The sequence below is a fragment of the Zeugodacus cucurbitae genome, chromosome 6, assembly GCF_028554725.1.
Source record: "Zeugodacus cucurbitae isolate PBARC_wt_2022May chromosome 6, idZeuCucr1.2, whole genome shotgun sequence".
NCBI lineage: Eukaryota > Metazoa > Arthropoda > Insecta > Diptera > Tephritidae > Zeugodacus > Zeugodacus cucurbitae.
Window position 1 is genome coordinate 44,129,825 of NC_071671.1, and position 23,332 is coordinate 44,153,156.

The window sequence follows — 23,332 nt, forward strand, 5'->3', positions numbered from 1 at the left end:
CGGTATTTGTAATTGTTGTTGTTGTTGTTAATGTTAAGTACGATGTTCCCGTTGCAGGCAATGGTTATGTTGAAAACGTAGACGTTTACGTTGACAGTTTACGGTTTAGTTTTTTAAGACGAAGAAGATAATGGAAGAGAAAAAACAATAATAAAATTATTAAATAAATAAATAGAAATGAAAATAAAAATCCAAACGAAATTTCTTAACAATCTAAGACGGAATCACTCAATTGAGCATGAAAGCTCTTATGTGATCGTATGAAACCTAACCTAAAAAAGTTGGTAAATAGTCGGGAACCTTCTATGGTTTAAATTTTCTGTCGTGGTCTTCCCATCGACAATCAAATGCCTCGAACAATAAAAACTAAGTCTACAAAACAATTTTGATCCCCCGATGATTCTTACGATAGATAGTATTCTACATAGTCAGTTCTCTTCTTAATAGAGTCAGAAAAGTAACACTGGGAATTTTACTAACTAAAAACGAGGTAATATATTTTTTTTTTAAGGTCTTATTTAATGCCTTCTCAAGAGCTAATGAATATTGATTATGTGTGACCGAGACCAAAAACAGATTTAAGAAAGTCTCAATTAATATGGTACTTAGGGTTTAATTGTTGTCGCCGATGCCTATTTAAGGTAGGTCTTCGAAACATTGAACTGTTCGACTGATTTGAACACTGAGAACTAACTTCGTTTTGAAGAGCTCCTTGGCGAGATGTAAATTCGCGGTCTTTGCGGTTAATTAGACCCAACTATCGTATCGAAGAATGGCCTAACGTCTAAACCGAAACCGAATAGGGCTTTATATCCGACCACAGACGGTCAATTCGATTTTTTACCACAACAACAATAGAGAAAACTACCTATGCCATGGCTTAAAATATACTTAACTCAGCACAATGGCATGTGTGAAAATATTCCTTCTACTTTGTATGGCTAAATGCTACATTCCTTAAATCTGAAAAATTTACCGTTATGAAAAGTGCACTGCTACAACATTGCCCTATGCACACAAACTTTACAATAAAAGTGTGTGTTTAAAAAAAACATAGAAACACACAACTCTTACGGCAACAGCACTCACCTTAGTTGGGAACGTGTTCTTCGATTCTGCCACTGACAGCTTGATGTAATCCTCAGCATGTTTAACTCCAGTCGTATCCCTTAAGCTGATGGCAATCATGTTGTTTGTTTCACGCGGCAGATTTATCTATGTAAGCAGAGAGTGAGAGCAACATACATAAATAACAAATAAAAAATAAAATAAAATTATATAATAAAATGTATATACAAACATGTACACAAGTGTGTGTTGAAGTCATAGGAAAAGTGCACAAAGTTTAAACTAAAAATAAAATTAAATAAAAAACACAAAAATTGTGCATAAAAATATAGGAAATGCGTTGAAAAGTTTAAGTAAAAAAGAGCATGAACAAAATAAAAATTGAGAAAATGTATGTTAATACTTGGCTCTGCTGCCACGCACACGCTTGCTGCACGCTCATGTGGCTGCATGGCTGACTGAGGAAGCTTCACAAAAAAAAGGAAAGAAAACTTCGAAAAAAGGAAAGGAATGAGCGCAAAATAAACAACGATAAAGCTATAGAAATGCAGACTACAAACTATGTTGGGGCACTGCACAGCAAATGAGTACAAGCAGGGTCACACTACTCAGCCAAAAGCGGCACATCTACTTGTAGAGAAAATGCTGTAGCATTCCACGCTTTGCTTATACGGCTTCAAACTTTGAAAATATTTCCGCAAGAGGACAAAACGTTGCGCATTTTTATTTACAGTTTAACTTGATGCCGTTGTCATATAGAGCAAATATCCTGTTGGCTGCCACATCATGCCCAGTAGGAAATTTTTAGTTGCAGACAATTTTTTAAATTTTTCTTTATTTTATGAAAATGGAAGTTCAATATTTTGCTGCAGATCTATATATAAACCATTTCCAAAACTATAAATATAACCAGTAAGAAATTTTAATTACAGTAAATTTTTTTATGAAGTTTATGAAAAATAAGGTTTATTTATTTAAATTATTTTAACTTTCATAATTAGTTTTCTGCATAACTATGTATCTCAAAAGCTATAGAAACCCAATAGGACAATTTTAGTGGCATACAATTTTTTCAGGACTTTTATTGAAATGAAAGGTTAATATATTGCTACATAACTGAAAACTGGTTATTTAAAAAGCTAGAAATATTCCTAGTAGGAACATTTTTTTGCAGATTTTTTTTTTCTCATGAATAATGACCAATTTTTAACCTTTGAGATCGATTTAATCTTGCATAACTGAGTGAGAACTATTTAAAAATTTAAATATATTTAAAAATATGTCTGGTTGGAATTTTCCTTAGCAGAAAGTATGTATTAACTAAAATTCAGTTAATTTCGAGGTTGATTTTTTTGCATAGATTAGATTAATCATTAAAAAATAAAGTTAATAATTTACAATTAAGTACCCCGTTTTCCATTGCTTTTCATTTCTTACAGGGTGGGGTGAATACAAATATGTCCACTTGGGTTTAAAAACATTTAAATGCACACTAAAAGCACAAGTACAGTGTACATAAAAATTTATGCATACATACAAACAAATGTCCATAATATAGCTAAAAGTAAACGCTAGAAAGTCCAAAGCTAGGATTTGACGTTGCACACTTTGAGGATTTTCCATTTAAATTTAAATAGGTATGCTTGTATACGCCTTGTCAGTCTTTCTACGTCATTTACGACCACACCGTGTCAAATATGCAGTGGGAGGTCCACCAAGCTTATGGCAGTTTAGTTGTGCGCACTTAAAACTGCCGGCGACACCGTTACGTCCAGCATTGCGGCTGGCAGAGAGCAGCAAAGAATATATTGAAAAAATAACAACAACAAACAATGTTATGAAAAGCAGGAAGCGTCTAACTTTATACACCATATTGTATGGCATATAAAGAAAAGCAGTTTGGAAGTCTCGTCGAAGTGTGCGAAAAAGTGCTATTAAATGCTGCAATACTCTTTTATATAAATAAAATTTGCTTTAACTGTTATCCAAGTGCGCTAAAAATACTTGAAGAGACTATATAACAATAGAATTATACGCACCGCAATTGTGAGATTACTGCCGATTTGTACGTCCACAATATCCTTGCGCGACAAGTCATACTTCAAGCCGTTGACATCCTCAATATTGTGCGAGAATTCATTGCCCAAATTGTCGTGCAGCGAAATTTTCAACACGAAATTCATGCCACGTGGTATTTTTCCCTCGCTTTGCTTCAAGCGCGATGTGGGATAGGCCAGCGAAGCCAAAATGTATTGTATATTCTTGACCTCAATGCCAATGGGGAGCGTTTGTTCAAAGGTTTTGGCCTGCAGTGGAGAGAATTGAAGTTAGTATCAGTTTGTTGCTATTCAAAAAGAAGGACTTGAAGAACTTACGATAATCAAATCTCGTCCCAGCGTATCCTGTGTGCGCACAACACCATCGGTGGACACCTTAACAATGCCAGTGCTATCGCTGTCCAGTTTATATATGACGTCATCCAAATTAGCCTTGAGTTGTAGCGTGCTGCGCGGCGCTATCAAAATCCAGTCCATTGTTATGTGTTTGGGCGACTCAAGCTCCAATATTTTGAAGACTAAAAAATAAATTTGAAATTATTTAAAACAAATATTAATAAAAAATTATTTTAAAAAAGCTAAAAAAAAATATTAATAAAAATATGATTAAAAAAAAAACATTAATAAAAAAAATATAATAATATAAAAATTATTAAATAAAAAAAATATTGAATAACAAAATTATTAAAACAAAAATTAAGAAAAAGTATTAAAATAAAAAATATAATTAATGAAAAAATATTATAAATAAATTATTAGTAAAATATTAAAAAAAAATTATAAAAAATATTTAAAAAAAATTTATTTTAAATATTATTAAAATAAAAATATTAAAAAAAATTAATTAAAAATTATAAAGAAATTAATAAAAACTAATTATTATAAAAATTATTTAAATACATAAAAAAATTCAAAATATTTTTATAACATGAGATGTCCCTAGCACTTACCAACGACTTCCACTGAATTTGTTATTTTCTGACCGGTTGACAACTCGACTGTGGCTTGAATTTTAACCTTACCGGGATTTAAGGCTTTAACACGCACTGAGATGAGATCGGTGGTATCATATTCAACACCTGAAATGTAGGGAAGAGACATTTATTTTCACATATAACTACTACTAAGCGCTAGAAAAAAATTATGTTTAAATTGTCAGTTTCGTATCTGTGCCTGAACGCAAGCTCTATCAGACAGGCTCATCAGAAAACATCAATGATTTTCTGCGAATATATTGTGAACATAGTTTGTAGAATTCTAAAAAGATGTCGTATCGAAATATTCGCTTTCCTTTAACTTTACTGTTACTAAAGAGCTTAAAGCTTCAATAGCTTCCAAAGCTTAAAGCTCAAACGGATACATAAGCACACACATACATATATGTACGTACATATTAACAGTTACATGCACTTTACGCCCATTAGCATACCTGAATCCGCAAATACATTGTAAATGTCCACCACATCCGGTTGATTTGTTGACCAAGTCACACGCATATTCTCCAATGTACCCAACACCATGGGCGAGAGATCAGGCACACCTGCAATTATTTACATATATATTTTAGACGCACAGACATTAACAATGCTTATCTCCCGAGCAGACAATGCACAATGGAAATATATATATATATATATATATATATGGATATGTATATTCTAACGGTAATATTTGTATGGCTACTAACCCCACACAGCGGCCGGCATCACTGCACCGCTACGTATGCGCACTAACGGTGTCTTCACTTGTATATTCACAAACGGCACGACATGCACTTCCACTGTGTCAGCGGATATGACCACTTCTTTGCCATTTCCGGGATTTGTCATAATACATTTACCGGTGATTTTGGTTGTGCCCAGCTTATGCGCCGTAACAATGGCCGACTCCATTGCTGCAATGTGAGAAGTGATAAGGTCAGAGGTTATGAAATGCATAAATGGCAAGTGCGGCGACAGGGGTGCACAAACTTACAAATAACTTTTCTGTCATGCACATAATAGACAATGTTTACATCCGGTTGTGGACCACCGTGATAGTAAATCTGTAGACTAGAACCAACCACCAGCGTGGAATTGCGTGGATAAAGGCGAAGAGGTGGGAATACCTGTTGATGAAAAAAAGAAAGTAGAAGAAGGCGGAATATGTGTGTATTATTTATAACGAAGTGGGGTATTTACCTGCACATTGACCGGCTCACTGCCAACCTTCAAATCATCACTTCCGGTCGTAAAAACGATTTTCGTCTCACCAAGATTATTGCCCGTTATAATGTACCTAAAAGTGTGGGTTTAATAGTTTAGCTTAAATTTGTATGTTTTTCATTTATTATTTGCTGAAATTTACTTCACTTCGCCTGTCTGCAGTTCGTGTTGCTCGCCCAAGTTGACACTGAGTATGTCCGCATTAAATATCTCCTCGGACAATTCGTACATATGCAAGTTGAAGGGGTCGATTTGCAACAAATTGTCATTGGAATCGTATAGCTTAACGATGGCTTCGATGGATTTTGTGCGCTCAACACGATCGGGTGCCTCGACGCGGATAGAGCCGATTGTAACAACCGATATTGAAAGATGGGCCGGCTCAGTCATTAGGCAACGATCGATAACCTCGAGACGGGCCTGTAAAAAAATTTCACAAAGTGAAATTGATTAAAGAAAAGATTACAATATAGAAAAAAATATATATAAAAATATTAAACAAATAAAAAAAAATATTTAAAAAAAAATTATATATAAAAAAATAGAGCTTAAAAAATTAATATTTTGAAATTAAAGACTAAATAATAAAAAATTAAAATGTTTAAATAGAAAAAATTTAACAATTAAAAAAAATATTTAAAAACTAAAAAATTATTTAAATTTACAAATTAAATAAAAAACTTAAATATGTAAATATATATTTTTATGAATAAAAATTATTAAAAAAATTAATATTATAAAATGTATATTAAAAAAGTAAATAATCAAAATTAAAAAAAAAAACAATAATAAAACATAAAAAATACTATTTACAATTAAATAAAAACATATTAAAATGAAACAAAAATAATAATTTGAAAATATATTTTTTTATAAATGAAAATTATTAAAAACATATAAAAAAATAATATTTAACGAAAAAAAATTTAAAAAATTGCAACCATATATTAAAAATATATATAAAAAATTAATTAAAAAAAAACATATTTTTATAATTAAAAATATATTAACAAAATTTATATTTAAAAATGTGTATAAAAAAAATAAATATGTAATAAAAAATTAAAAAAAATTTAATAAAATATTAAAAAATATTTAAAAATTACAAAAAACTTTTAAAAAATTATATTAATTATTAATCATTAAATAATTATTATTAATTAATTTTTTATATTACAATTAAAAAAAATATAACATTTAAAATTTCAAGCAAAGGTAAAGTAATAAGAAAAAAAATATTGGAATATATCTAAATAAAATTAATAAATGATCAAACAAAAAATTAACAAATTAGAATGTCCAATAAATTTATAAATAATACCATATACAAAAATGAATATAAACTAATAATTATCAGAAATAAATAAAGTTTAATAATAATTAAATCAATAATTATTTTAACTAAATTTAAAAAAATATAAAAGAGGATAAAAATTATTAAGTACTACAAATAAAACATAATAGTAAAAAAAAGTTCAATAAAAAAACTAAAATAGCAACAAAAATTAAATTATATTATTGTTAAATTAACAATTATTATCTCAAAAAATAAGTTTTAAATTTGCCGTTTAAATAGATATTTATATTTAATTTTATTTTATTTAATTTATATTTAATTAAAAAATAACTAAAAAATTACTCACATGTCCCACACGCAATGGCGTAATTACCAACTCCTTCTCCTTCGCATCATATTCCACGCTTACAACATTTTGGTCATACAATTCAAAATCATAGAAACCACTGCCCTGAGTAATTGGTATGCGTTCACGACGATTCTTGGCCATGAAGATGCTGACATGATCGCTGGGGAAAAGTGTGCTATTCACAGCCATAAAGCGTATTTCATTCTCTATAACAGGGGTATACAATTCGTCTGTCTTGGACTAAAACAGAAATATACTCATGAATAACAGTAAAAGAAATAGTCCAACAAAAGCAGTACAACTTACATTCTTCACGGCGAAATTTGGTTCTTCCGGATAGACGTTATGTTTCTTCAAGACTGTCGCATCATAACGCGTAACTATGCCCTTAATACGGAAATTCTGTGCCACATCTGCAATAGTGGTGATGAGCACATCACGCGCTGGCAAACGCACACCCTCATAAAGCTCTTCTTCTGTACGGCGATAATGCATGATCGAGTCCTTTTGGTAGCGTTCATCACCAGCGGAGAACTCCCAGTCAATAAACAACGAAGAGATATTCATCAGTTTGCGATTTTTCGCGTCCTGTACCTCAATTTCGATTTCGAACTTATCATCGTGTTCTTTTATGTGCAGCAATGAGTTTTTCACCTCCATGGGACACGAAGTGCGCAACTTCTCGGTGGCATAGAGATTGAGAAACCGTGGCTTCACACAGTGTACGGTGGTGACAAAGTTTGAGATGTACGGTTGGAAATTCGAGTTGGCCAGCGCATTGTGTATATTGAAGCTCAGTGTAGTTTTGCCAATTTTCAGACACATCACATTGAAGATATGCAGCGGTTCTTGTGTTTCGAAATTCATTTCACTGATCTTAGCCACTTGACTATCGTATTCCACCGATTTGGTTAATTCACTTTCCAAGGTAAACATTTTTTGTGGACCGTTCGCATAGATTACGTTACGCGACGCACCGATCGGCAACACCACTTCATTTGTACTTGGATTTAGTATTGAAAGTGGTTCGAACACACTTAATGTCACTTCGTCTTTGAGCACGCGTTCTTGGAATCTATAAGATACGCGCAGGCTAGTAATGCCAACAGCAGTACTGCGGAGATGCACAACTTGACAAGCGTTATTGATCATTTGTGTGGTCTGCTCTTGATAATCCACTTGGAAGATCTGATTGGAGAACTCAAAGTCGAAGACGAGATTTTCGCAACGTGTGTAGGGCACAAGCGTTTGGTTCACATTCGCATACATGGCCACGTGCAGACGCACATAATCCTTTAGCGCAGTTTCAAAATTATATTTTATGATTTCCAATTTCACTGGTGGCACAAAATACACATCCGCCTGACGTGTTATTTTTGGATTCTTCGACAACGCCACCCTGATGCTGGCATGTGTGGCGAGTATAGTGCCTTCGTCTAGTGTTTCCGCTTGCGGACGTTTACCGTCTGTGTGACGTATAACGGTGGTGGCAAGACCGGTCGGTGAGATATGCAGACTACGTTGATTTTGTGAATGCCAAATGTAGGATCCGTCACCGCCACGTGCATGGAACTGTATTTTTTGCACTTTCGACACATTAGGATCGTAGGGCAGCACGACTTTACTAGGTGAAAGCCGAAGTTCACTAAATATCTGCAACTCAGCTTGAGCAGTCAGCTATAAAAATGAGGAGGATTTGCAAGTAAATTACAATAAAACTAAAATAAATAAACATACCTCTTTGAAGTTACCATACACCGGTGAATTGCCCTGACGTATAGCTTCACCGTAAATACGACTACCATTGTGATTTTTTTTAATTATATAGAAGAGCACTTCATCGAATTCCGATTGCATGGCAAATTGTGAACCCAGCGTAATCTTTTTGTCATCACTATAATTGCAAGAATAAAGATTAAATATATAAAATGAATTCAACTCAATAGCAATTTAAAATTCGATAAAATTAAAAAAAGTAGTTATACCGTGTGTATAAGTCCAGCGCTATTTCATGCTTCTCTCCCTCTACCGTTATCCAATTATTGTGTGGCAATAGGCTAAGCGCCAAACGCACAGGCTCAGCGACTGTCACTCGTGCACTAGGCGTTGAAGCTTTTACGATCGCACTATCCAGATTACTGTTCTCCTCGTCAATTGGCGCATTGCGATCACGCAACACCACTGTTGTTGTACCAAGCTTTAATGCAGTAGCGCTGACGCCTTTTATTGTAGCCACATTATTATTTTCGATCTCCAAAAAATATTGATCATTCAATGAAATCTCCTCAAGCTTGCCCATTTTCAATTGTAGTATGCGGAAATTGATTTTATCACCCGGGAGTAGATGCACATCCGACGGTTCGAGTATAATATTAGCCAGCACATTAATATAGACTTCCATTTTTGGCACGTGACTGTACTCAGGGTAAGGTATGCTTATGGTAACCTAGAAGTATTGGTAATTAATAATATACCAAAGAGATTAATTAAAAATTTGTATAACATACCTTAGCAGTGCCTGTGTTGATGCCTTCCAGCAACACCATATAACCTTTCATGCGTTGTGCCTCGAATTTTTCCAATGCCGGTGGCACCACATGATAAGGGCTCTCACCAAAAGTTAGAAACCTTAGAGCTGGTGCAAAATTTTTATTACCACTACGTCCGCCCAAAGAAGAGATTACCCAACTAAATTCAATGCCTTCCAAAGTTGTAAACTCATTGCCCTGAGAGTCTTCCGCACGCAACTCAAATGTCTCAGGTGCTTCTTCAAGAAACAGTTGTCGCGTTGTTGTACGCACTCCCAATTTGTCGATAACGTCAAGTATGACATCACAGCGCAACAATTCGCCAGTGGCAAGATCCTCTGCCAAGACAATAGCTGCATTGTGTCGACGCTCCCGAGTTAACACTGTCACTGTGGCACGATGGGAGCATTCACTTTCTACATCTTCATACAGGGGAGTAATAAGTATTAAATCTTGCCGTGATGACGACCTGAAAAGAGTTTGTTATTAATTATACAAATCAGCGTGGAGCAGCTGTGCGCGAAATGTTGACAGTTGAGGTTAGATTTGGCGCGGTACTGTCGCTAATTTAATAAAGCATTTTAATGTAATTTACCATTTAAAACATCCTTTTTCAATCACTTCCAATGTAAAATTTACGGATATTTTGTTAAAAATTGGCAGAAGCACACGAGGATAATTCAGTTTTGTTGATGCTACCGCGCTGCTGAGCGCAACTACAGCAAACAGTACCCAAAAGACTTTACACGCCATTTGAACACCAATTAATTAAAGAAAACTTTTAACTTCTTGTTGACAAATCAATTGATTAGGTTTTACAAATTATTATTAAACAATCCAAATAATATTTTGTTTATAAAACCGCGAGGAAATTTGCAGGAAATACTGTACTTGTTCCAAAGATGACATGATACGAAACTCTCTCATTTTTCCTCAAACCGAATTCCCTGATCTCTCATTTTAAGTTGGTAGCAATGCGAGTTGAAGGAATTTTTGACAGAAAAGGCGGGATGCCAGAAGTAATACCGGTAAAAGTATATGACAAAATCAGTGCGAAATATAATTTTAGGGAAATACACTGATAATATTAAATTGTGTGAAACTATTTTTTTGCTATTATTTGTTACAAATGGCATCTAATATATCAAACGACATCATTATATTTAATATATTATATATTTTATGTTAATAAATTAATATAAAAAATCATGTTTTTATTTTCTTAATTATTTATAATTAGTATATAAGTATATATAAGTTAGTATATATATGATATAGGTCTAATAGGGAACAGAGCATTTAAAAATAATATCTAAAAGTTAAAATACCCAAAAGTTATTTCTAAAATGCCCAATTTATTTTTTACATAGTGGGAACATTGTCAAATGTTATAAAAAATGTGGATTTTTACAGCGCTCTCTCAGAATAAAGAGTTTCGTATCATGTCATCTTTGCTTGTTCTCCGCATATTTTGTCGCTCAAATTGAATGAAAATAAACCGGCACAGTGTTGCACAAAGGGAAAGACCCAATAAGAAATTTGCGAAAAAATTGCACCCCGATTAGTTATTACACAGCGCTTACAGCATACAATATTTTAAAATTCAGAAAAATCACATAAATTAAATTATACAAAGGTTTTTGTTTATAGCTCTATAAAATTTATGGATGAAATGGGTATAGTTGAAAAGATGAGGATCTCCATATTACGAATACCGCCACAAACTTACAGTTTTTGAGATATTCGCATCTAAAGTTGAACATTTTAAAAATTGTATGTGTCGATTAGTTTATTTGTGATTTATATATTGCACTTATTATACACTGACACTTCATTACATTGTTTCTACATATTAATTTCATAACATTTCGTTTAATATTTGTATTAAATAATCATCACAATTTTGTTTACACGCACAATAACAATGTTGACAAACATCAAGCGGCTGGAGATCCTCTCCTTTCCAACCATACTCATTTCAACACTGAAATTGGAGGATACTACATTAAAGCCGACCCAAATTATGTAATAAAACTTAGATATAATAAAATTTATTAAAATATATATTTTTTTAATTATTATATATGTCTACATATATGAGCCAATTTGTAATAGAAAATTAATAGTTGTCTTAATCCTGCACATTTATAAAATTTTAATAAATAAATATGAAATTTCGAATGGTTAAAGATATAAACTTGAAAAAAATTACATAAAACTTTCCGAATATATAACATTTTTACCACATTTATTTCTGTGTACATCGAACAGCTGTTGCTCGATAATTTGCCGATACTTGAATATTGAAAAAGTATGGCAGCGTTGTTGGCATTTGTGTTTTCTCGTTTGTCAGCTGTCGAGTTGAAAAAATTTGTAATTTTAATTAAATTAGTAAAATAATTAATATAAAATGAGTGACAGTGAGTCGGACAGCAATGCCAAACAATCGAAATGCAATGGTGCAAAATTTAAACTTAAAAAGATCGTCGAATTAGAAAAACTAGAGTCCGCTGAACTATGTACCTACATTTCGGGGCTCCATGAACTGCTCAATAAAAAAGACAACAAAATAAAGAAATATAAGGATAAATATAAAGAAATCGTAAGTATTTATTGCATGTAAATTGTTTTAGATGATACTTTTTATTTATTTATCAGCTAAAACAAGTAAAAAGCGAGAAGAGTGACACCAACTCCGATAGATCCGTTAATGCCGCAAGTTATCAGGCTAATTCCCCCAACCCCGCAGAAGAGAAACAAGCTGTTGGTAAGTGCTTAAATTACTTATAATTTCTTTTTTATTGCATTAAACAAAACAACTGTTTCATCGCTTAATGTGAATTGTTGCCTAATTTTTACTGGCCACTGCTGCCACCAGTGCTGCCCCACGTCCGGAACCGTCTTCCGAGAGCATAAGCTCAAAAACTATTTTCGGATCTACCAATTTTTGCATAGCCTCTCGCATATAATTGTCGAAGTGCGGATGAAGTCGATAAACCGAACCATCTACGCCAACCACGATATGTGGCTCAGCTATTTTATTTATTAGACCACTTAAACCCACTGCCGCCAATTTGGCTGCACGCTTCGAAATGCATTCACAAATATATCTTAGCTTTTGACAATCTTCCACAGAGGCATTCTCTAAGCCAAGCAGGTCTTTGAGTATTTTGCGCGTCTGTTGAAAGGCCGGAAATGTGTCGTTTTCAATTTCCGAAATGAAACGTGTTTCAATACAACCAGTGTTCTCTTTAAGAATTTGTATAAAACGTTCTTTTTCGCTGTTGCGCGCAAATATCAAATTTTCCGCTATTGCATCGGCTAGCACTAGACGCACCAACTCGCCCAAATACATGCCTGTAAATATTAAAATTATGAAAAATAATGAGTTGACTAAACAACAAAAATACAGTTATAATAAAAAGTGTCAACGACTGCTATTATATTAAATTATATATTGCTGTAGTATTCCACTCATAATTAGCTTCCACACACACACACACATTCACCTGATATCATTTTCTCAAACAGCTGACTGCCCGCATTCAGCGAGTCTTTATCAACTTTACGATCATAATCTGTGCGCACAAATTCCAATTTTCCGCTTTCGCCAAATGCACCCCATTCCGTATTCACCAATATAGTCGGCTTATCAATTTTATATACAGGTTCCAATAAATCGGCATTTTCCACACGTTCCACATAGCATGCATTGCAACCCGTGCCGATAATAACACCAATGCGACATTCGGGATTGCGATGCGCGCAGGACATTAGTGTACCCGTAGTGTCATTCAGCAAAGCCATGACATCGATCTCCAAGTCACCACGTCGTGCAATGGCTTCCTTCAGCAAGCGGCCCACATCCTCTTGCTCCACACCAGCACATTGAAAACCCTTTGTCCAGCGCGTTAATAGCGCTTTTGTCAAACCCAATTGTATGCATGGAAATGAGAATGTAAACCCGAGTGGCAAATGTTGATCATTTAATGAGTGCTCATTCACAAACTCTGCCAAACAGTTGGCAATGTGATCGAAAAGCTTTGTGCCATGCCCAGTCATCAATTCCTTATCCACAACATACACTTTCGAATCGATTTCCGCCTCATGATGGCCCTGCAGTGAGACGCGTAAAACGCGAAAATTCGTGCCACCCAAATCGAGCGCCAAATAATTGCCCTGCTCATCACCCGTTGGCAAATCTTGCACATAGGTCATGTAACACTTGATATCCGCTTGCTGGTGTGTCGCCTGCGTTAGGCCTTTCTGTATTTCAGCGGTGAAACGCTTGTACAGCTCTTGTAGCTGTGAGTCGCTGATGATGAACTCTTTGAGAAAATCCTTTAAACGTTGATCCTGCATTCTCGCTTGTTGTTGTTTTTAGTTTCTTTGCTGGTAGCGTACACTTGTGTTAGGAGCGTGCGTTTGGGCCAACTTGCAAGGTAGGCGGTCGCGTATATTATGAATGGTGGGCACAAAAGTCTCAAACTGCCTGCATATGTTTATTTATTGCATATGTGTATGTATGTACGTACATAGTTAGTTTGTGCAAAAAAAAAGTACTGTTTTAAGACTTTACACAAATCTACTTGATAAGAAATCAACTTTTATTACATGCAAGCATTTGAAAATCTGTTTTCTAACGTACAGTGTCCATTTTCTGCATTAGAAAAGCTCATAATTTTGAAAAATTGTTTTAAATTAGTTTTTAAATTTTATTAATATAGAAGAGACTTGAAAATTTTGAAAGGATACATAAAAAATTTAAATATTTATTTAAGAGTAGTCTAATAAGCCACTCGTTTAAATAACACTAAAAATCCTCATACTTTCTTAGTGTGAAAGTGGAGTGGGGTGTCTTAATGTTAAGTGCAGTGATTATAAGAATTAGAAAATTAATTTAAATTGTTTTTTTTTTCAACTTCTGCGACAAACTCCTCAAGTATTACAACTGACAGTTCGAATTTATGCTTAGTACTAATTACAGTTAGATTAGTAATTTCAACTATTTCAAGTTAATTAGTTTCACAAAAATTAAGTTCCAGCATTTTTCGCCCATAAATCGCACATTGTACAATTTCCTATTTAATTTCTATATATAAACGAATGTTCGTGCAATTTCTCGCTGCATTAGAAATGTTTAGTTTTGGTGTAAAATTACATTTATATATATACACACACAAACGTCTTACATGCGTAAGCGGACTTGTGTCTGTGTGTATGTACTTGCCCTCTCACACTATATAATTAATTATCTGAAAATTTTGATTAGAAAAATCACTAATAGTACAATTAGAAAGCATCCTACATTAGAAATAAAACTTAGTTTCCACAAAAAAAATAAGCAACTCGTGTGCTAAAAAACTGATAAGACGCGCCAAAGCAAATAGTACATCGCATGTCGCAGTAATCTCCGGTAATGCAATTCTTTTTTCATTTATTTGTAAATAATAAAGCGCAGTGGCAAAACAGTAGTAGGAAATTTTCATCCCTAAGATATTATAGACTGCATTTGACTAAGGCAAGTCAAGTGTCTTCGCCATATTTCACTTTTCTATCTTCAGTTTGAATACAGCTCCAGTACGCTTTGGTCATTTATATGTAATTTTATAATAAATATCTAGTTTACATTAGTGCCCATAAAGATAGTGCAAGTTGTAGATAGGAGGCGTAGCATTCTTGTACTTTTGTTATTTACAAATTTTCTTTTATTTTTGGTTTGTTCATGACACACTCTACTTAATTTTATTATTTTTTTTAATAATTTACAACTTTAATATTTTCCTTTGAATTTCAATTTCTATATTTACTTTTGTGTTAGATAATGCCGTTACTACTGTGGACAATTTTGTGGATGATATTCGTCGTGCCGCCGAACAGGCGCAAAATTTAAATGGTTTCGTTTATGAGCCCACATCGGGGCTGTACTATGACCAAAAGACCGGTTACTATTATAATGCGGTAAGGTTTAAATATAATATTTAATATAAAAATTATTAATAATAATAAAAACAAAAAACAATTTATAGTAAATAAAAAAAAATTGTATAATAATTGAAAATTAATATATAACATTTTAACAAATAATTGATAATAATTAAAAAACTATAATTTATAATTCTTCAAAATAATAATTTATAATAAAACAATTAATTTTAATTAATTAAAAAATAATAATAATTACAATAAACAATTTATTTTTTTCTAATTTCTCTAACAGGAATATGGTCTCTATTATGATGGCAATAACGGCTGTTATTACAACTACAATCAGGAGAAAAATGTTTTTGAATTTCATTCGCAAGTTCAACAACAACAAATTCAGAAAGCTGCAGAGGTGAGCTCTTGGTTATTTGCTTTTTTCATTTATTGTATATTTTGAAGCTGGTTTGCGGGCAGTTAACTTCGGAGAAAGTCTGTTATTGACAATCATTTATTACATAACAAAATATAAAGTGTTTAACCAATTGAGAGTTAGGTATAAGCTTTCATAGAATAATGAAACAGAGTTTGTGTCGTTAATGAGATATCCAGCTGTGATACTGACGATGAAACGTTCGCTCAACAACGAAGGGGTTGGCAAAGAATCTTTTGAGGTTTGTGATAATGGAATACACTATTATAATTGAATACTTTCAGAGAAAGTGAGAGTAAGAGCAAGAAAAGAGATCAGTATTTCCAATATGGAAATTATTCGATCAAATCGGTCAAAGTAAAATGTTAAATCAATGAAAAATATTTGATCAAAAATTATTTTCAAAAAACTTTACTTAGAATTATAGCCCGATATTGGGTCTATAAATAAATTTTCTGAATCTCAATACGAATTATGGGCCTGATGGATATAATTTTGGATCGTTCATTAAGTACTTTGTTTTTGCTTAAGAAATTTAAACACGATTTTTTTTTATTGTGTAAAACATTTTATGAAATTATTACTTAGTACACAACCCCTATATATTGTTTTAATTTGTCCAAACTCAGTTTCCGATGATAATTTGTTAATTGTTCGTGAGGGATGTCTAGTTGTTAATTAGTCCTTTTCCGACTATTTTGATTTTGACTATAGCAGCTCTACTCTCCTCTAGTGAATATGTGATATATATATCTTTCCATATAATCCACAGACATTCTTGTCTTAGCGATATCATTAAAGATTTCTTTCTTCAGATTTGGTCCGATATCTAACCTCTAAATATTTAAAAATATGCAATGAAAATTAGTTTAATTGGAGCCAAATCAAAAGCAATATTAGCCGTGAACTATAAAGAACTTTTCTCAAATTTTCATTTCCGACTAGTCCATTTAATCGCGAGAGTTTTAGTTGACTAGTCCTAGGTCTTTTCAAAAGAGTTTATCTTTAATCCGGAAATTCAAAACAAGTTTTTTCCAACCGGCCCATTTCGGCCCTAATAGTTACCATCTGTCGCTACTAGTTCCAAAATTGTTCTCTTTCCGACTAGTTTGAAGTCAACTGTTCGCCGAACTAGTGCGAAAGCTAAATATACAAAATAAAAACGAATTTTATCCTAAAGCGATAGTAACTGTATATTTTCTCTCTCCCTCTTGCAGTGCAACAACGCCAGCGATAAAGATGTGCTAACGAATTATGTAAATAATTCACTTTTAAAACGTTTTTCAAAACTTAACATTAACCGAATGCGTAGCAATGCATTAGGTAAGCTTGGTAGCGTGAAATGTCGATGAAAACGCGGATTTCTTTTCTACTGTTGCAGGATGACTTCGATGCGGACGAGATGGTGGCGTTCGACGAGTTCGGCGGCGTCATTACCGACCAGGAGCGGCTGCGTAAAATCAAGGATGAGCGACGCAAGGAGCAGGAAGACGAGCGTACGTGGCGTAAAAAGAAGAAATCCAAGAGCACGAAGGCTGCTAAGAAGCGCGCCAAATCAAAGAAGCGCAAGCATAAATCGGAGAAGCGCAAACGCGCACGTAAACACAAGCGCGGCTCAAGTGAATCCTCCTCCACTGATAATGAGAGTGATAAGGAGGGAAAAGGCAAGCGTAAGAAGCGTGCGCGCAAGCGGTCTTGTGACGTGGAAGACGGTGAGCTATCCGAGTCCAGCAGCAGCAGCAGTGAAAGTAACAGCGATAGCGGCGATAGTCGCAGCAGCGGTGATGATGATAGGTCCGATGCGGGGAAGGAGGGGAGAGTTGCTACTTTTGCTCGTGGTGGGCGCTTTCAAGGTTTGTTCGTTGTCTTTTTTTGTTGGTGAGCGTAAGCAATGAAAAGAAATTCGCGTTTAAGTCAAGCTTAAATGCCGTTATAATTTAAATTTTTTGGTATGCAGTTCTATAGACAAAATATATTTCATCACCCCTTAGATATAGCTAAGAAGTATCCGCCTTCGCTGCGCATTATTGTGCAGGAAAGCAATTTGGAGACACTTAAGGTTGGCAGTCTAAGCTTAATCACATATAAGGGCGGCAGTTTGGGACGTGAAGGCAACCATGACGTCATCATACCGGATGTCAATGTCTCAAAGGTGAGTTGGCATCACTTAGAGTTAACAAATAAAATATTTTAAATTTCTCACATTTCCACAGCTGCACATGAAGTTCCATTACGATCACAAGCAGGCGATTTACAAGTGCATCGACCTCGGTTCACGCAATGGCACCGTGCTAAATGGCGCGCGCATGTCTGCCTCCAAGCAAGAGAGCTCTGAATGTGATCTGGTGCACGGCAGCGTTTTGCAAATCGGCCAAACGAAGTTGTTGTGTCACGTGCACGAGGGCAACAGCACTTGCGGCTTGTGTGAGCCGGGCTTATTGATTGAGACGGCGCGTGAAAGCAATGCCACGACAGGCAATGCGACAGTGCTGACACATCGCGAACAGCTGAAGAAGCTGCAGAAGAAGTATGGCTTGGAGAAAGAGAGTGCGTGAAGAGTGTACATAAAATATTGGTAGACATTCATTTATATTTACTTCTGCTTCTAGAATTTGTTGAGGGCAAGCAAAATGCGAGCAGTTATAATGATCGTGCCGCCACGCGTCGCATAAAAGTGGGCAGCACAACGGATGGCGAGAAAACTCAAGCCGCCTCCGTTAATACGTGAGTGCCAAGTTATTTTTTAAAGAATATTAGCAAAACTATAACGAAATCTACTCTCTAGTGAAATATCTTCCGATAATAAAGGCTTCAAGATGCTCTCCAAACTCGGCTGGAACAAGGGCGAGGCGTTGGGTAAAGCGAATGATGGCTCAGCGCTCTTGGAACCGGTATGTATTTTGATCTAAACACATTATTATTTATACTACTTACGCACAACAACTCTCTAACTCTCTGCAGATCAATGTCGCTTCGAATGAGGGCAAGACTGGTCTGGGTGCTGCTGCTTCGGTTGGCGTTGCGCTTACCAATGCAGATAAGCGTAAGATTGCTACATGGCAGAAGACACAGGCTCGTTATCAACAAACAGATATTTTCGAAGACAGCGATAATAGTTCTTAATGCATTAAGTTTGTTGTGTTGTGTGGAAATATTTATAATAAAAAGACCCATAAAAGCTATTTTTATGCAAACATAACAAGCATTCTTTCCTTTCTTTAAAATACTTCTTAAAAGCTACGTGAAAACTATTATGAAAACTTGGAAAGAGCATTGAGCTTTGAGATCAACCTGATTGTGGGAGTAACTCGATTAATTACATAGAGGCTTCAACTTAAAGCACTTGATTGGAGGTTGACATTTAGAATTTTTAGTCTAAGTTAAACGAAAAATCTTTGGACCCACTTTGACGTATATTATGCTACAAAAGGCACACTGGGCGTTAAAAAGACATTGATGTATCAGAAATAGGTTTTAACCTATTGTTGTTGTAGCGACTGCAAACTAAACTCAAATAATTTTGAAAAATGGATCCAAGTTGAAAGTCCTTGTTCGGATGAAAATCAGTCAGTCACAGTTACATGGACCCAACTGCCGTGAGAAACATGAATAAACGTTTCATTAGAATTGCTTCTGCTGCCAAGCGCACACCCAACTTTGAAAGCATTGTCGATGGGGTACCTACAGAAATAAATCGATCAGCTCTACGAAGCCATATTAATAAGAAAGTGGCAGCCATACATATTGATCAGCAGAAGTTCTAATCTTGTGAACACAATTGTAATGAACTCTAAAGTATGTTTGGACAACAAACGTAGGAGAAATGTTCCATCCCATCCTCAGCGAAGTGTTGAATCAAATAATGTGAAAAGAAAAACAAGAAAGATATTGTTCTTTCCTCCTCATCATTCGTCCATCTGTATATCATGTCTATCCTTCCATGTTCACCCGTCCATCTGTACATTTGGCCATATAACCAACGGTCCATTCGTTCATCCATTCATCTGTTTACCGCTAATGTGTTAATATGTAAGCCCGTCCATATGTACAACTGTCTTCCCATCAATCTATCCATCAGTCCATTCAAGTCAATTTGACTAGTACATTCGTCCTCATTCATGATATTAATTCATCCATCTCTCCATTCGTTTACCCGTCCATCTTCCCATCCATCCATCTATTTAGCTGTCCATTCGTCGAACTGTCTTTTTATTTATCTGTTCATCCAACCATCCATCCATCCTTCTGTTCAACTGTCCATCCGACCATTGATTCTTCTGTTAGTGCGACCATCAACATTTCTGCTCCATCAATCCATTATCTGTCTTCTAATTATAAATCAGACAACTAACCTATCTGACTGCTCTATCTTCATTTAAATACCGAGTTGAACCGTTTGTATATATCAATATGTAAGATACGGTCGATTCGTACTATTCCTTACCCTCTCCAGGTACATACTCAAAATGCTGATTCTCCTTTGTCCATTTTACATTAAAGCGGTATCTTCAATAATGGTTATCTCATCGATTCAACTTAATTGAAATTACCTTTAGTGTAATAGCTAGTTATTTGGTTCCGACCGTGCCTAGTCCTTCCTTACTTTATTTTTAAAATAAATTAAATTTGTTAAATAAATTTATTTTCAACTAATTTGTGTCACCCTGTGTCCATTCAGCTGAATAATAGCCGTACAATTGTACTGTTGCGCCTAAAAGATACTAAACGTTTCGTTTGCAAAGTGTTCTCAGCTGCATTTGGGAATTGTATAACAATTAATAAAATATATTAACAATTAGTTATTTATTATTAATTCACTTACATTATTTAAAAAAGAATATCATTCGAGAATAAATAGTCGCATATTTCCGCTACTTTTTGAGTTAATTTCTTTATTTAAATTTCTTTAATATTCGCACATAGAGAGTTGGGTTAGTTAATGTATGTTTGTATATTTTTATTTATTTATTTATATATTTATTTATGCAAATAAGTGTTACATATGCACGCATACATATAAGTATATAATAATAATAAAGTTACTTTTGCTTGCACTAATTTAAATTACAACTGTCAACAATCAATTCAATTTCACACTAATTTATTGCGGTTAATCTATCAGTCAGTTAATTAAAATGTAATTAAGTGTTAATTAATACAATCGTGTGTGTTTATATGTATATATGTATGTGTGTGTGTGTGTGTGTGATTGTATGTATATTTGTTCATATAGCTATGCATGTGTGTATGTGTATAAGTATATAGGTATATGTATATGTATAATGTATGTGTACTAGCATCAATAATAATTCAACACTGACATTTAATAATAATATTTCTTTTATAATAATAATAATTAATATGTTAATTAATAAGTTAATTTATTTAATAATACGCTATAGATTTCTTTTAAACTACCAATTTATTTATGCTAAACAAATATGTATATATGTATGTATGTATATTTTATAGAAATTTATTTTTATGTGTTTCTATGTGTGTGTGTGTGTGTCTGATATAAGTATTTATGTATGCATGCTTATTTTAAAAGCCTCTAAAGATATGTTCTTGCTGTTTTCTTCTATAAGATTTACGGTTAAGTGTGTTTAAGTAAGTATATAAGTGTTTTATATACACATACATATTTATTTGAATTAATTATTTATTTTCATATATGTATCCGTGTATGTATGTGTGTCAAGCATTTATATGCCATTGTAAATCTAAATTGGCTATCTTATGTAATTACAGCGTCGTTAGTTATGCAAACACTTGCTAAACGAAGCTTTTCCTCTACTACACACTATTATAAATAAATTAAAAATTTGCAATATCGATGTTTGTATGTATGTATGTGTGACATTGAAACATACATTTTCTTTGGAAGCATCTAAGGACTAATGTGGAAAACGAACAAATTGACGAGGGCTTAACGGCACAAAAGGGTTTTGCTTAATTGGAGATATGCTGCTTGGAAGACAAACTAATGTTGTTTAATTCATATATATATATATATATATATATGTATAGGTGTATGTAGGTGTGTGTATGCATGTGTGTTGGTGAATTTAGTACTACAAATTTTGTTCTAAAAGCCTTCTACTTAACAACTAAACATAGATATTTCGCATTTATTTTTGCCGTTTTACACTTCACATTTCGCCTTTTCGCTTTCAAAATAATCGTCATTTTACCGTTTTCCATTTTTAATGACATTCGCCCGGTGCTTTGACATCGATGAGAAAGCCGGTGTTGCACGAATCGCGCCGCAATTCACACCACGAATTGTATGTGCGATTGTTGACGCCACATATTTTGCCCTCCTCAAAGCGCAGCGACTGCAAGATGATAAATTGTTGATAAATTATAAAATAAATTAAATGAGATTAAAATATATGTATGTCTGTTTGTAATTGATTGGCGTTGCACCCACCGTTGGTCGACGTTTGCGAGCGCATTTGTAGCTGCAGGAGACACAGCGCGGCTCCAGCGTCAGCAAATCCACCAGGCAGGTGTGCTTGCGGCCGCAGTTGATTTCGCTGCAAGTCGGACGATCATCTACAAAAACAACAGAAAACGGAAATTAATTATATTAAAGGCATATACATATGTATGTAAAGTCTGAAATAATGGTAGTTTAGCTATGTATTAATATTAATATTTGTTTCCAAAGAGACAATATCAAAGATTAGTATTTGTTGTACTATCCCTTATCAAGTCAACTAGAATGTATGTCAAAAACAAGTAAGGAAGGAATATATGGAATAAAGTCCGTTGAAAGTTGGCAACCCTAATATTAGGTTAGAAGCACCGAGGTCCTCATGTTCGATATATGGGGCCTTGAAAACCTATGGTCCGATTTCGGTGATTTTTAGAAAGGGGCTGCCACACTATAAATGCAGTATTTGTGCAAGGTTCTGTTCCGATATATTCACTAGTGCTTACTTTATATATTGTAAAGAAAATGATTCAGATCGTCTTCAAAGTTCTGGTATATAGGAAGTAGGCGTGGTTGTGAAGCGATTTGGCCTATTTTCACAACATATCATTGGGATGAAAATATTACAAACTGAATTTCATTGAAATTGGTCGAGTAGTTTCGGAGATATGGTTTTTGACCCATAAGTGGGCAGAACCACGCCCATTTAAAATTTTGTACACCATTTTGAGTGCAGCTCTTCTGTACCTTCTTTATAATGAAATTTAAGGTTTTTGTTGATTTTCCTTACTGAATTAAAGCATTTTTAGTAGTTTTCAAAGTAAACTTTGTATGGGAGGTGGGCGTGGTTATAATCAGATTTCCTCCATTTTTGGACTATATAAGGAGATGCCGGAAAAAACGACTCCTGAGACTTTCGTTGATATAACTTTAGTAGTTTACGAGATATATGTATATAAAAAACTTAGTAGGGGGCGGGGTCACGCCCACTTTACCATAAAATTACATCGAAATATGCCCCTCCCTAGAACAATT

The 23,332-nt window shown here is 34.1% G+C and overlaps 4 protein-coding genes across 9 annotated transcripts in view; 1 reads left to right on the forward strand and 3 right to left on the reverse strand.

Moving 5' to 3' along the window:
* The window catches only part of Pom210 (nuclear pore membrane glycoprotein 210), an 89,325-nt gene extending 78,931 nt beyond the window's left edge, over positions 1 to 10,394 (reverse strand). Inside the window, exons 1-15 of the mRNA XM_011180402.3 lie at positions 10,099 to 10,394; positions 9,483 to 9,972; positions 8,961 to 9,421; positions 8,713 to 8,869; positions 7,282 to 8,652; positions 6,973 to 7,215; positions 5,472 to 5,749; positions 5,306 to 5,402; positions 5,100 to 5,232; positions 4,813 to 5,019; positions 4,555 to 4,665; positions 4,076 to 4,204; positions 3,444 to 3,643; positions 3,108 to 3,374; positions 1,090 to 1,215 (exon numbers count right to left, since the gene is read on the reverse strand). Coding sequence (XP_011178704.2) covers positions 1,090 to 1,215; positions 3,108 to 3,374; positions 3,444 to 3,643; positions 4,076 to 4,204; positions 4,555 to 4,665; positions 4,813 to 5,019; positions 5,100 to 5,232; positions 5,306 to 5,402; positions 5,472 to 5,749; positions 6,973 to 7,215; positions 7,282 to 8,652; positions 8,713 to 8,869; positions 8,961 to 9,421; positions 9,483 to 9,972; positions 10,099 to 10,256 — 4,428 coding nt within the window. The 5' untranslated portion in view covers positions 10,257 to 10,394. The remainder of the gene's footprint in view (positions 1 to 1,089; positions 1,216 to 3,107; positions 3,375 to 3,443; positions 3,644 to 4,075; positions 4,205 to 4,554; positions 4,666 to 4,812; positions 5,020 to 5,099; positions 5,233 to 5,305; positions 5,403 to 5,471; positions 5,750 to 6,972; positions 7,216 to 7,281; positions 8,653 to 8,712; positions 8,870 to 8,960; positions 9,422 to 9,482; positions 9,973 to 10,098) is intronic.
* Positions 10,395 to 11,821: 1,427 nt separating this feature from the next.
* On the forward strand, positions 11,822 to 19,036 carry LOC105209804 (angiogenic factor with G patch and FHA domains 1). Its single transcript, XM_011180405.3, has 11 exons — positions 11,822 to 12,105; positions 12,162 to 12,270; positions 15,325 to 15,464; positions 15,724 to 15,840; positions 17,076 to 17,114; positions 17,240 to 17,711; positions 17,850 to 18,010; positions 18,072 to 18,405; positions 18,468 to 18,582; positions 18,644 to 18,749; positions 18,820 to 19,036. The coding sequence occupies exons 1-11, from the start codon at positions 11,914 to 11,916 to the stop codon at positions 18,979 to 18,981; spliced, it is 1,947 nt and encodes a 648-aa protein (XP_011178707.2). The 5' UTR covers positions 11,822 to 11,913; the 3' UTR covers positions 18,982 to 19,036.
* Positions 12,272 to 13,975, reverse strand: LOC105209803 (hexokinase type 2). The gene is made up of 2 exons (XM_011180404.3): positions 13,013 to 13,975; positions 12,272 to 12,860 (listed from the first exon to the last, which is right to left on the reverse strand). Exons 1-2 carry the CDS (start codon positions 13,863 to 13,865, stop codon positions 12,352 to 12,354), a joined length of 1,362 nt encoding a protein of 453 aa, XP_011178706.2. The 5' UTR covers positions 13,866 to 13,975; the 3' UTR covers positions 12,272 to 12,351.
* A 1,706-nt stretch (positions 19,037 to 20,742) lies between the features above and the next one.
* The window catches only part of LOC105209802 (uncharacterized), a 56,727-nt gene continuing 54,137 nt past the window's right edge, over positions 20,743 to 23,332 (reverse strand). For all 6 annotated transcript variants that reach the window (XM_054233959.1, XM_054233958.1, XM_054233957.1 and 3 more), the window contains 2 exons: positions 22,292 to 22,416; positions 20,743 to 22,196 (listed from right to left, as the gene is read on the reverse strand). In XM_054233959.1, the coding sequence (XP_054089934.1) occupies positions 22,065 to 22,196; positions 22,292 to 22,416 (257 nt within the window). In that variant the 3' untranslated portion in view covers positions 20,743 to 22,064. The remainder of the gene's footprint in view (positions 22,197 to 22,291; positions 22,417 to 23,332) is intronic.